The 13,429-nt window shown below is 38.2% G+C and overlaps 1 protein-coding gene across 1 annotated transcript in view; it reads left to right on the top strand.

Moving 5' to 3' along the window:
• The window catches only part of PRMT3 (protein arginine methyltransferase 3), a 172,841-nt gene that overhangs the window by 140,780 nt on the left and 18,632 nt on the right, over window positions 1-13,429 (top strand). Inside the window, exon 14 of the mRNA XM_009334587.1 lies at window positions 5,063-5,149. Coding sequence (XP_009332862.1) covers window positions 5,063-5,149 — 87 coding nt within the window. The remainder of the gene's footprint in view (window positions 1-5,062; window positions 5,150-13,429) is intronic.

Below are 13,429 nucleotides of genomic sequence, written 5' to 3'. Positions count from 1 at the left end.
CATTTGTTCTCAGTAGCAATCACGGTTTTTAAAATAACCTGAAGTCAATGCATGAGCTCCTTTGCTGGAGTTACAGTACAAAGTAGTAAAATTAATGAGTTGAGCAACAGTGGCATTATAGGTAAATTGTTTTAATCAATAGCCATTCCACAGAACAAATGGATTATATTTTTGAGGGAAAGTTTAAAAATGTTCCCATTTATCATATGATTATTACAGAAGATATTTTAGTGTGTTTGCTCAGATTATCTGCTGCTTGTTTTGTGTAGTTTATAACGTAACTTTTCAGGAAGCAAAACATTCCCTAAAGAAAGATGAGGCAGCATCAAGAAATATTGATTAATAATGTATATGGCATTTGACTTCAGCAGTATAAGACGTTCTTGGATAAAGCATTTTAACTGAGTACGTAAACTAAAGAACTTCATACAGTGAAAAAATGGTGAAATTTTTATGAACAACTGAAAACTGAAGCTTATTGCTCTTTAAAAACTCTGATTATAGATATATAAAATTAGAATATTGAAATGCAAGTTGCGATTTGATTTGATAATGTTATTGTTGTTATCCTGGATGCCGTTGTTTTGTGTTAATTTCAAAGTAGTGAAGTGGTTCTCTGCTTTGTGTGTTTTTTCTCCTCTGTTGTGTCACTCTGATATTTCACATACTGATACACCGCATGGTTGTGCTGCCATTCGGAAGGACCTCCATAGGCTAGAGAAGTGGGCCAACGGGGGTCCTGGGCAAAGGGCTCGGGGCGATGCAAAATCCTGCAGCTGGGGATGGAGGAATAACCCTCCACACCAGTAGAGGCTGGGGGCCTGCTGGCTGGAAAGCAGCTTTGCAGAAAAGAATTTGGAGGTCCTGGTCAACACCCAAGTTGACCATCAGCCAGCAGCACACACCCTTGTGGCAAAGGCAGCCAGCCAGCCTCCTGGCCTGCGTTAGGAAGATGACTGTCACCAGCAGGTCAAGAGAGGTGAGCCTTCTCTTGTACCCCAGGGAGATGACTTGTGGAGTGCTGTGCCCAGCCCTGGGCTCCCCAGTGCAAGAGTGAGATGAGTGTCCTGGAGTGAGACCAGTGAAAGACACACAGATGGTGAAGGGACTGGAGCATCTGTGATATAGGGAGAGGCTGAAAGAGCTGGGGTTGTTTTGTCTGGAGGAGAGAAGGTTCAGGAGGGGTTCTATCAGTGTGTATAAATGCCTGGTGGTGCGGGGAGTAAAGAAGGTGGAGCCAGACTCTTCTCAGTGGTGCTCAGAGGCAGGACAGGAATCAGCGGTCACAGATCGAGCTCCAGGCAGTTGCCTCTAGAGATCAGGAAACACTATTTTGCTGTGAGGGCAATTGAACAGTGCCACAGGTTGCCCAGAGAGGTTGTGGAGCGTCCATCCTTGGAGATATTCAAAAGCCGTTTGGGCATGGTCCTGAGCAACCTGCTCTAGTTGACCTTGCTTTGAGCAGGGGTTTGGACTAAGCGATCTCTGGAGGTCCCTTTCAACCTCAATTATCTGTGCTTCTTTGAAAATGTCAAATACGAAACTCGTAGCCTAAAAATCTACTTTAACACATTCAGTTTTTAGTTTTTAAGCTGTTGAGGAGTTTCCAGCTGTTAGAAGAAATATACTACTATTATGATACTGAGGCCTGAATAAGGCTGCTTGGTAAAATCTCTGCTTTATGAAGTTCAACACTGCTGGCAGCTCCACTCTACTAATTTATATATTTGGTACTATTTTCTTAGTCGCTTCGCATTTTTCAACTTTTCAGTCTTCCTACAGTAGCTAATAGGTGAGATATCAAAACCAAGCATTTGCATGAGTCTTACTTTTTTCAAGTGTAGTGATGAAATTTATTTTTCTTTCATGAAAACTTAGGGATCCCGTCTTCCTGGATTATTTTTTGGCCCTACTTTGATTATAAATAGTTTTAGACAGAAAACATTTCCAGGTCTTAAAACTGTGCCAGCTACCATTTTGAAATTTAGTCATCTTGAGCCATAGCTGTTTAGAGGCACTGTGGCCATTTCTAGCAGAAGATTCCTAAATAAAGTTTCTGAATAGACTCTTAATGAGAAACTGCGGTTAGAATATGTTTTTTCAGTGGCAGTGCTAAATTCAGTTGTTAGTGATTCACTGATTAAAATTGTTCAGGCTCTAATTTCCTGTTTCTCCTGCTCAAGTAACTTTTTAATTGTTGCCCAAATAATTGCTTGTGATTGTTTCCCATGGGACTGAGTTCGTCTGCAGCTGGAGCTAGTCTGCTTCATTGTCTGTCTGTAAAAGGTGGTAGAGGGTGTGGAGTTAGAACTGCAGTTTGACTTGGATATCTCTGAGTGTAATAGTAAGACTTGATGCTACCGTTTGTTCCTTCTGTTAGGATATGGTATCTCACTGATGTAGAAAGATGTGTGTAAAAAAAAAAAAAAAATCATAGCAAGGGAAATAAATGGAGATAAAAATAAATGTCTTACTCGTTTCAGGTGGTTTTGGATGTTGGCTGTGGAACTGGAATACTCTCCATGTTTGCCGCCAAAGCAGGCGCGAAGAAAGTGATTGGAGTCGACCAATCTGAAATCGTCTATCAGGCCATGGACATCATTAGGTAGGAAAAGTTCCAAGAAAAGTATGGTAAATATTGCTGTAAAAAGTTATTAAAATGCTGTTACTAGTTAATGATCACCTGTTACTCAGTATGCGTTTTATTGAAGTCCTTCTTTGTCCGAAGAATTAACGCAGATTTTGATGTGTGGTCAAGTTGTTTGCTCCTCTGGTAGGGGTAATTAAAACAGGGCTGTAGTTAAGGCAGGATGTTTCCCAGACCTTCCTCCTAATGTTAGCATAGGGCCAGTGCCACCTTGCTGCAGAGGCTCCAATTGACTGCTGTCAGTCCGTTTTCCATGCTTACGCTTTAAATGTTGCTACTGGTAAAATTGCAAGTTTTTAGACAACTAACATTAGAGTTGAGACATGTTCCAAGAGGATGTGAGAAGCTTTTCGTAGCTGCACTGCTTTGAGTTAAAGAAACTGTTCTGATTTAAACAACTTTTACTGCGTTTATCTAAGTGTGTGTGTAGATATAGTTGTTTAACTTTCTGTTTCTATATGGGAATTTTAAATAATGATATTTCTATAATTTAATTTTCTGTTATAGAAAATTAATTTTATAGAAAGTATTTTATAGAAGCATAGAAATTAGAACTATAGAAATACAGACATTTTATTTTTATAGAAAATTTTTTATGTTCTTGAAAATTAAACAAATTTTACTCAATTCATCTAAATGTATATATATTTTAGATCATGTTGGAACTGTGATGTTTTTAAACAAAAGCTTGTCATGCATTAGTTAATTTTTACCAATTCTAGCACATAAAAAGGAGACGTGTAACGTATCTTTCTTTGGCAAATAGATTTTATAATTATATGGTATTTTAGTCTTAACTTGCGGAAAACCTTTTTCTAGTAAGGTTCTCTGTATGTTGGTATATTTAAGGGATTCTCTGTGAGAATAGTAAATGTCTATTACCCTGTGTTTTGTTCCTTTAGAAACCTACTGACCTCTGGTTTTCATGCTAGTTGGAAAGTGATTACTACTGTACTGTGATATTTTCTACAGTTGGGGGGGGAGGGGAAGGCAAACCAACCAACCAAAAAGAAAACCACCTCTCAAAACCAAATCCATTTTAAGAGCATGCACACAAACACACGCACACAGTCTGCAGACTCACTGAGAAAAGCTGTTTCCAGGAGAACTACAAAGATGTTGCATGCCATGTAAACTGTCATGGAATAGTACGGGGTGGAAGGGACCCCGGGGAGTGTGGGGAGCGCATCTGGTCCAGTCGTCCTCTGTCAGAGCAGGCTCAGCTCCAATGGGAGGCTCAGGCCTTGGCTAGTCAAGTTCTGAACATTGCCACTTCTGTCTGAACTTCTCTGGAAAACGTGTCTTGTTTGACTGGCCTCACTCTTACTTTTGAAATACCAAATTGTAACTTCTGTTGTTCCGGTTTGTGTCTGTTGCCTGTCATCCAGTCCCTGTGATACAAGAGAAGAGCTTGGCTCTGTCTTCTCTTCACCCTTCTGCTAGACAGAGGCAGATATTGGAAACCCGTCCCTTAACCATCCCTTCTTAAGGCTGAACAAACCCAGTTTTCTCAGCTTCTCCCTGTATGTCACGTGCTCCAGCCCTCCATCATCTTGCTCTGGTATGTCAATGCCTGTCTTGTACTGGGGAGCCCACAACTGGACGCAGTACTCCAGATGCAGTTTTGCAAGTGTCAAATTGAGGGGAAAGATCACTTTCCTTGACCTGCTGCTGCCCTCTTGCACATATGACACAGTAGACAGTTGGCCACTTTTGCTACAAGGGGACACTGCTGACTTATGTTCAACTTGTTCACCAGGCCCCTTGTCAGGGCAGGGTGGGGAGCAGCAAGCAGAGCTGACTTCTGACCAGCAGGAACCCCCTGTTTCATGGGGTTATTCCAGCCAAGGTGCAGGTCTTCACCTTTGCCTTTGCTGTCATGGTCCTGAGCAACCTGCTCTAGTTGACCTTGCTTTGAGCAGGGGTTTGGACTAAGCGGTCTCCGGAGGTCCCTTTCAACCTCAACTATTCTATGATCAATATGAAACTAACCTGGCAAATCAAAAAAGCCCAGTTTTAACCCATAGCAGTTTCATACTGTAGTTTACCATGTGGCTACGTGAACAAGGAGTAAAACAGGTGCAGGTGCCTGTGAAAGTTACTTAATCTTAACAATGGGCAGCTGTCATCAAGAGCAACTTGCTTGAACAGAGTGAGCTACTATATCTAGTTCCATACCGCTACTAGTCAAAGTGTCTGTTTATTTTGACGTGTGGGGAAGAGGGGGTTTTGGTGTTTTGTCAGTGTGCAGATAGGATTAGGTGGTTTTTAAGTCTCTTCCCATTTTTGGAGGGCTGAATTGGTATGGCCCTAGAAAAGTTGTCTTATGGGAGCCACCAAATGACCTTCAACCAAAGGAGGATCTTAAGTTAAATTCAGCACCGTTACTGACAATTGTATTATTCCTTTTGATAGCATATTGACTGCAATACTGCATCCACTCCAGACTTAGAATTCTCCTCGGATTTCACCCTGCCCATTACAACGAGCACAAAGTGTACGGTAGGACAATTTTAGTTTCTTCGTATATGGTCAGTATCGCATTGGACTAATAGTCAATGCATTAATTAAGCTTCTTTTATCATCAGTCCTTGCCTTGAAAGTACAGAGGTGTCAAATGAGTGCTTTTTGTAAAGAGAGATGGATGTCAAACTCCAGTAATGGTGTTACGGTATAATACAGGTAGATGAGGAAAGGGAAAGATGAGCACCCTTAGCATTGGGGTTGTTCTGCTTTGTTCTCTAGCCCGTTTCCTGAAATAAGAGTTTCCTGTTCAGACACGTTGTTACCACTGGGCTCAAGAATGATGTAGTCTTTTTGAGTTTAGTAAAAAGAATGAAAAACAAAATAGATATGGGAAAGGTAGACTATAGCTCATGTCATAAACACGTAGCAGCTCATATGGCAAACACAGTTTCTCAAACAGGGAAGTTGATGAACTTTATGTGTGAAGACTGAGGGGGAACAAATACCCTGGTTATCAGATTCAGATTCTAATGCTGTTTTTACTGCATCTGTTTTATTTATTGTATGCAAGTTAGTATTTTTACGTAAGTTAATACGACTTATGTCCAAAAGAACACTAATTCTCGAAAGGCTGTGGAATTTGATTGGAGGGGAGTTCTAATTACAGCAAACAGAAGCTTATTCGTCTTAGTATTACAGACTATGCTGTGTTAAATTGAGTGAAGAATTTCCAGCAAATCTGAGTCTGTGATCTCATTCAATTGAGTATTATTTGTCTACCAAACGCTAGTCAATATCAAAAGAAAGAAAAACGGGAAAAAAAAGTTGTCAGTCTGATCTTTAGAATTAAATGAAAACTCAGTGCTAGGGCTTCTTTCAAACACTTCTTTGAAGTTGTGCCTACATTGTTCCGTATGGATTTACATAAATGCACATTCATTTTGTGGCTTTTTTCTTGGTCATTCAGTATCTGGTAGTTATGAGAAAACAGAGAGAAACACTGATTTTTGGATTAATGAAAAATGTCCCCTATTTTTTTTCTGTAAGGGCCCGTGCAATTTATGTTTTGTGGTCCATTTTTGAAGTATAAGTCAAGGAAGATACCTAAATATTTTTATTTAACATACCTCATGTAAGGGTGTGAGTGACTTCTGAAAAAAAGATGTTATGAATGTATTTAAAGCTAAAACAAATTAGGTATTCCAACATGAATATTTAGAAGTGTTTAGATTGGTACCTATGTGAGGATACCTTTTTGATTTGATTTAGTTATGATGCACAGCTTGCTTTCTTCGTTGGAATAGGGGAGAAGAGAATCAAATAGAAGGATTTTTGTAGTGTTATCATTAGGCAGAGCAGTTGGGATAAAGATGAGGTACAGATGAGAAAGTCTGGTGGTGGCTTAGATTAAAGTAATGCATTGAGATTTTAAACACTAAATGATAAGCAAAGGCAGGATGACCTAACTCTTACAGATTTTATGATTGCAGTAATATGCTTTTACATTCAACATCAATTACAAATGCTTTCTACCAGTTGATGAAAATATCGTCATCAAATTTGACAAAAGTTTGTATTAGGCTCTGAGATCTGTAGTAAAAACTAAGATTTTTGTAGTCTAGTGTATTGTGATACTTCTGCTAGGAGTTTCATGCTTAGCTTTAAGTCACGGCACATCACAGAATCAAGTCCAAAGGGGTAATTGGTAGCTAATTTTTAATATACTGTGATAAGTCTGCTACAACTGGTTTATTTGGCTTTCGCACGTGTATATGAAGAAGAGATGTAGGCTTCCTCTGATAAGGACACAAAGAATACGTTGCTGTATAACGTAAACGTTTAAGCTGATAACAAAATCTTGGATATTTATGTCAAGCAACGTAATACCTGGTTTTGGATGGGTCTGTGTGTTAGTTCATGCTGATGCTTTTGCCACCACTTTTGCTGTAAAACAAGATGCGTAAGAATTTGTTGGTGTTATAAAGTGAAGTTTTCCCATGTATATAATTTAAAGTATTGCTATTAGTGTGAGTTAGTAGCTATGTACAAATATTTCATAATTATTTGTCAGTTATCACCAAGTAAAGATAGTGTAACCTCTTGGTTTTTATTAAATGGAAATCTATGTATTTTATTGTGCATTCACAAAAAAAAATCTTCTGTTTCTAGGTGTCATAGAATCATAGAATAATTCTAGTTGCCTCAGGGCAGGGTCAGCTTTGATTTCAGACCAAGCTCCAGTGCAGCCATGCGTTAATTTCCTTAATGTGGCCACTTTTGAATAACTGATTAGTTAAAAAGAAATCTTTACAAAATCTTGGTGATCTTTTTGATGTTTGGGTAAAATAGCTTATTTTGTAAAGATCGTTTTCCCTAGCACTAGACCATTATGAAAACTTCATTTCTGTTCTATGATTCTATGGTATCATTGTCTTATAAATCAAAATGTACACCTGCATTTTATGACTTCCAGGGAGAAGGGGAGGGAAGTGGGAGAAGAGTGGTGTTTCTGAAATTTTGCAGAGAATGCAGGTTCTAAAAAATGATCAGAACTCTGTAAAGTATTTTGCACTTCATCATTTAGGTTTATTGACACTTTGAGTGAAATTTCCATTCTTTCTGTGATGGATTGTAGAAGTTTAGTTGGGGGTTGACAGTTCATCCATCATATCAGGCTGCCTAACCTTGCAGTAAATGAACAATAAAAGTCCATTATTTATCTTGAGAATTTTTGAGGAGATGCTTTAAGATTACAATTTGTCCTTTGAAAATAACATTTGATGTTTTTCTTGTTTGCATCCGTGTTTTGTTGTTCTACTGGCTTTTCATCTTCTGCACAAAAAGAAAGCTGCTTATATTTCCCAAAATTCTAGCTTTTTGTACTTGTCTGTTCTGATTTTTGCATTTTTTAAATATGAACACTTTAAAATATTTTTGCTTTATTTAGAAAAAAAAAACACAAAAAAACCAATTTGGAAATCCATTGTGCTTATGCTTGTATATATCAAGGTTTTTTAGCTCACAACCTAAAGTTCATTTCAAAGCAGCTTTTTTTCAGCCCCTTCTGTGCCCTAAAATTGTGAAAACAGATTTGGTTGTCTTATTCCTAGTGTTGCCATCAATGGCAAAGCTAACTTAGACCAGTGTTACCATCAGACCTAGGACTCCCTCTGTTAAGTGGTCTGTCTTTAAAAGCCAAACAAGTGGAAAGCTTAGGTGCACAGTGGTATGTTCGTTGTTTTGTGGATCCTATTGCAGGTCACCTACTAGTTTGCACTGTGTCATCGGGTTGCGGGGAGTGGGTTTCCATGCTGCTTCTTTCCACGGCACTGTGTGGGTGCAGAGGAGTATACGGTAGACATTCTTACACGGAAATGTGTCAGCAGCATGGAATGCATAGTTGCTGTTGCTGAACTTGTTTTTGCAGAAGCTTAGCACTCATGGGAAGTAATTCAGCACGTACTCAGAGAAGAGAGTTGTGGCCTCGTCTAGTTGGAGTACGCAACATAATGTTAATTGTTGAAGAGCTAAACTTTCAGCTGACAACTCTGGAGGCATTAGCCATGTTGGGGTCTGTTGCTTCCTCCCATCAACCTGTCTGTGGTAACAGGACAGTAAGGTGTAAAAGCTCACAGGAATCAGAGCCATAATGCAGTCTTTTTACCAACTCATTACCACATTTGCTTTGATTATGAGTTGGAACACCCCCAGGACCCCTCAGGCAGGAGAGGCTGCACTTCTCATTTCTGTGGCAAGATGTTAAATACCTCTAAAATCTGACCTTAGTTTTTCCTCAGTCTTTTTTTTTTTTCCCCTTTAATAGATACTGTTTGAAATTCTGTGTTTATTTTCAGTCTCAACAGAGAAGTTGACCTCTTCTTGATTTCCCCATACTTCATTTCTGTTCTTGTAAATTGTTCTGGTAAACACTTCTGGGAGGATTTCATAAATGCTGTGGGAAAGCTTCACCTAGGAGAGAGTTAGGAACAGAGCTTTTTTTCCTGTTCTTTGGCTGGAGGGAGCACAGGAAGATAAGCCTCTCAAGCCTAATGCAAACCTTTGGGACTTGCCATCCACCTCTTTCTCATCCTTTGATTTTTTTTTTCCCTCCATTTTGCTTTGTCACTTTTTAGTACAAACCTTTTACTTCCTGAAAACTGATAATGCAAGTGCTGAAAGAGATGTTTCTCTTTTTTCTAGATATTATCACTGTTCTTGCTCTGGAGAGCCTTCTTGCTGACCTCTTGGCTAATTATCTGGTTGTATGATAGTGCCACTTAATTGTACTAGAGGTTGTTTGAAAACTGTGCAATTCAGGAGGCAATAGGCTAACTGTTCTCTGTTTTTAGATAAATGGACTAAGGACATAAATGCCCAGACCTACTGATGAGCTTGTGCGAAATAGAAAAACTATGGAGTTCCCAAAACCTAAGAGCATAGTATTAATTGACACATACCTGATTTGTCTGTCCTTCCACCTATAAATTATTTTAAATTACTCTCATACTTCTGTATGACAAAAAAAAAAAAACAACCCTAGCAGGGTGTTAAGTCATGCTGGTAACAGATCAGCCTGAGGTCTCTCTGTAGGTGCATCCTAAGTGTATTGCAGATGATCCTGTAATGCATTTAGAGTCATATACTTAAAAAAAAGCTTAATGCTCTAAACAGGTTTTTCTTCCAGGTGTTAGAGCAATTAAATAAGCCTTCAGGAAAAAAATTCCTAATAATCCTGAGAAATACGGAAAGATTGAGCAAAAATCAGCACTTTAAATGTGACCTTGTATGTGGTGCTTAGTCTTAGTTATTGGCGGGGCGGGGGGGTCAAGGCTTTTTTCAGAGCACGTATTCTTTCTGTTAATTTTTCTTTTATTCCCGCTGTGGTTTACCACAAAGTAGTATCTTTTAGTATTAAGTTTATTTATCATTATTTTAGCTTTCAAAGATTGAAGATTTTCAAAGCATGAAACGGTTGCGTGGAATCATTATATGAAATTGTTTCAAAGCACTTTTAGTGCAAGTTGACTTGCTTTCAGTCTTACAAAGATAATGGCCAAAAATAAATTTAATTAGCCTGTGAAAGTGCATTTTCCTAGTAAAGAGCTAGGGTTTGTCACTGCTGATTTTAATGAGACATCTGGCTTATATCAGTTAGTAGATGCTGCTAGGAAAATATTCCATTAATTGTGTTCTAAGTTGATCACTGTGTGAGCTTTTGAGATAAAATATAATGGTGATTACCCTCAGTGTAGAAATCAATTGACAAACTTTCTCTTTTGTTTGCGAGCGTTTTCCCTGTGAGTCCATCAAGGTTGATCTTTCCTAGCTGAATAACAATATCCCCTGGGAGGAAGATGGCAGTATCTCTTCATTGCTCCCAGGAGATCTTGTCAAAGAGCAGGGGATGTGTATAAAAAGTGGGAGGGAGGAAGGGGGTGAAAGATGGATAATGAACCAGAGGACGTGACCGATGTATTAAAACCTTTAGGAGGAAAAAGGAAGGTGAGTTGACTGGAGAAAATTATTTTGACTAAGGAAAAATCCGTGCTTGTTAAAATCTTCTTAAACGCTAGACAGTTTCATTTCTTAATATCCAGTCTTCCACTTGGGAGCCAACAATAAGTATTAGTATATAAGTCTTTAATTCCAACCTTAGGTGAGAAACTAAATTTTTTTAAGCTAAAAGTTGGAAATCTGGCTTTGGGTACCACGGTTAAACACACCTTGAATGCCCGATTTCTGTTTAAAGGAAAGACTATCTTGTTACAAAGCAGGATTTGTCCTTCTGGTCTATTTAGTTATTGGTAGCATCCTCTACAGTGATCTCCAGATTCTTAGTCTTTTTAAAACACAAAATTGTTGCGGTTTAATAGCGAGGGGTTTCTTTTCCCTGTGATAAAAACCCAGCAACTCTGCCGCGTGGATGACAAACATTCCATCTCCATGCTTGGATAAACTCCATCAAAAGCACATTATCTCCCACTTCTGTGGCCAGCTGTCTAATTGTATTTGTTGTAGCCACTCGCTGTTGGAACATGATACTAGTGAAGAGCAAGAATGATAAATTACTCACTGTAGGTGATAGCGATGATGATAATTTTTAATTTCCTTGTTCCTAAGTGAATTGGTAAGGTTGCCTTTACGAGTTCTCATAAGGAGTCGAGCAGTCTCATTTGTTTTATCCTGTTAAACGCTGCATGTACGGCCAGCCATTTTCTTTAGAAAAAAGCCTTAATATTCAAATATATTTGAATTAAAATTTAGACGCCTCTTCCCATTTCAGCTAAGGACCCTAAGTGGAAGAGTATAAATAATATGTACTAATAAATATTACATATGTTAAAGTTTTTTGTGATCTTAATATATTTGGTACATGTTACATGAATAAATGGGGAGAAAAATAGGCTCAAAATAACTTATCTGGGAGGGAAGAAAAATATGTTGAAGGCAAGTGAATCTTACTGAGAGGACGTGCTTCGTTTGCAGTTTTTTCATACGTTTGCATGAACGCCCTAGAAACCCTCAGTGATGAATGAAGACCGTAAGCTACTTTACATGAACTCTTCATCAAAACCTGGGTTTGACAAAATCAGGTAGAAGTTAGGGGCTGCTGTTGTAATTTCAGGAATATTTTATTCTTAGTTGAGTGAACTCTTCGTTGACCTTTATAGGATGATGCTTTGCAGTCTCAGTAATGTACATCTATTCCTAAATATTTCCTTAGTTCTTTATTTAACCTTCTTAGTTCCGTGGGTAAATATGGAGAATTTGTTCTGGGGTTGGAGTTTTTGTCCTCATAGCTCTGCTTTTCTCCTGGCAATTTATTTGAGAACAGGAATAGTAATATTTCTGCAGTGTTTCCTAATATTTAACATCCTTTGAGACTAAAGCATGTGTCAGGCTAGAGTTGCAGTTATTTATTACCAGTTTAGAAGTCATTATTTTTGTTTTCCTCTTTCATGGTATTCAAGAGACTGGCACTCGAAAGATTCTTCCAGACAAGGCTGATTAGTCGTTGGTGAAGTTGTAAATGAGCTGTCAAAGGTGAAGCAAAAAGATGAAGCAAACTGCAATGGAAGAAATAACTGTTATGGTTATGCTTAAAAAAAAAAAAACAAACTAAGAAAAACCTAAGGCAGTAATTGTAAAACATCATCTAGAATTTATGGGTCGTTATTTGCTTGTTCCTTTTCTTTAGTTTGACTTCTTGTAAAAAAGATGCCATCTTTAATAAAAATCTGGCCAGCCCTATATTCCATTTTAATATGCTTGTGTCTGTGATTGCTTCTAGTATGCCACTGGTAAGTGATTTTTCCCTTACATTTTGCTGCTTAGCTGCATGTGTTAAATTTTACAACAAGAAGGGAGGACTTAATCTTCCTTCAAGCTGTAAACACTGGAAATGTCTTTCTTTGTAGTATTGCATATTTAATAGAAGCTTGTGATTGACTGTTATAGCTACTGCAATTTGTGGTAGCGTTCAAAAGTGAAATGAAGGGAAAATGTTTTTAACTTCACTTTTACACAATTATTTCACTGAAAGGTACTTAAACATAGAAGATGTATTGTGCATTTCAGCATAAAATCACCAACAAGTAATGAATTAAAAATAAAAGTTAAGATGTAAGGGAGGATACAAATTCCTAAAAAGAACATGGTAACCAAAACCACAATTTTATAGCTAGTTTTGCATTATCAGGTGTTTCAACTTTGATTTGTGTAGGCTTTTAGATTTTTTAGATTTTGTTTTTAAATATACAGATCTAGTGATTGTAGATAAAATTGTAGACAGCATCATCTGCATGTACTTTACTTCTGACTTTTTTTTTCTTTTCCCAGAACATTAATGTTGGGTAGCAGATCACTTCTGTAGTGGTGCAAGGCTTACACTAATGTGCCTTAACGGTGGTGGGGGAGGTTGTTTTGGTTTAGGGTTTTTCAGCACTTGCATTTGGGAGTATTGAAATAGGCTTCTGTAATGCAGTCAGAGATTTTAGGTTTTCGTAGCTCTTTCAGGGAAGACTTCCTACTGCTTCATGTAGAAGCAGAAATTCTAATGTTTTATGTAAAGCTTTCACAAAACATTGAGAGGAGAAATAACTAGAATTGTGTTGCAGCTTTGAATCCTCCAATACTTTGCCAGTCACATCTAATCATAGAATCATTTTGGTTGGAAAAGACCTTTAAGATCATCAAGTCCAACTGTTAACCTAGCACTGCCAAGTCCACCACTAAACCATGTCCCTAAGCACCACGTCTACACGTCTTTTAAATACCTCCAGGGATGGTGACTCAACCCCTTCCCTGGGCAGCCTG

This window comes from Pygoscelis adeliae, unplaced genomic scaffold (genome assembly GCF_000699105.1).
Source record: "Pygoscelis adeliae isolate BGI_AS28 unplaced genomic scaffold, ASM69910v1 Scaffold171, whole genome shotgun sequence".
In the NCBI taxonomy this organism is placed as follows: Eukaryota; Metazoa; Chordata; class Aves; order Sphenisciformes; family Spheniscidae; genus Pygoscelis; species Pygoscelis adeliae.
This window is presented reverse-complemented; position numbering and strand designations above follow the sequence as displayed.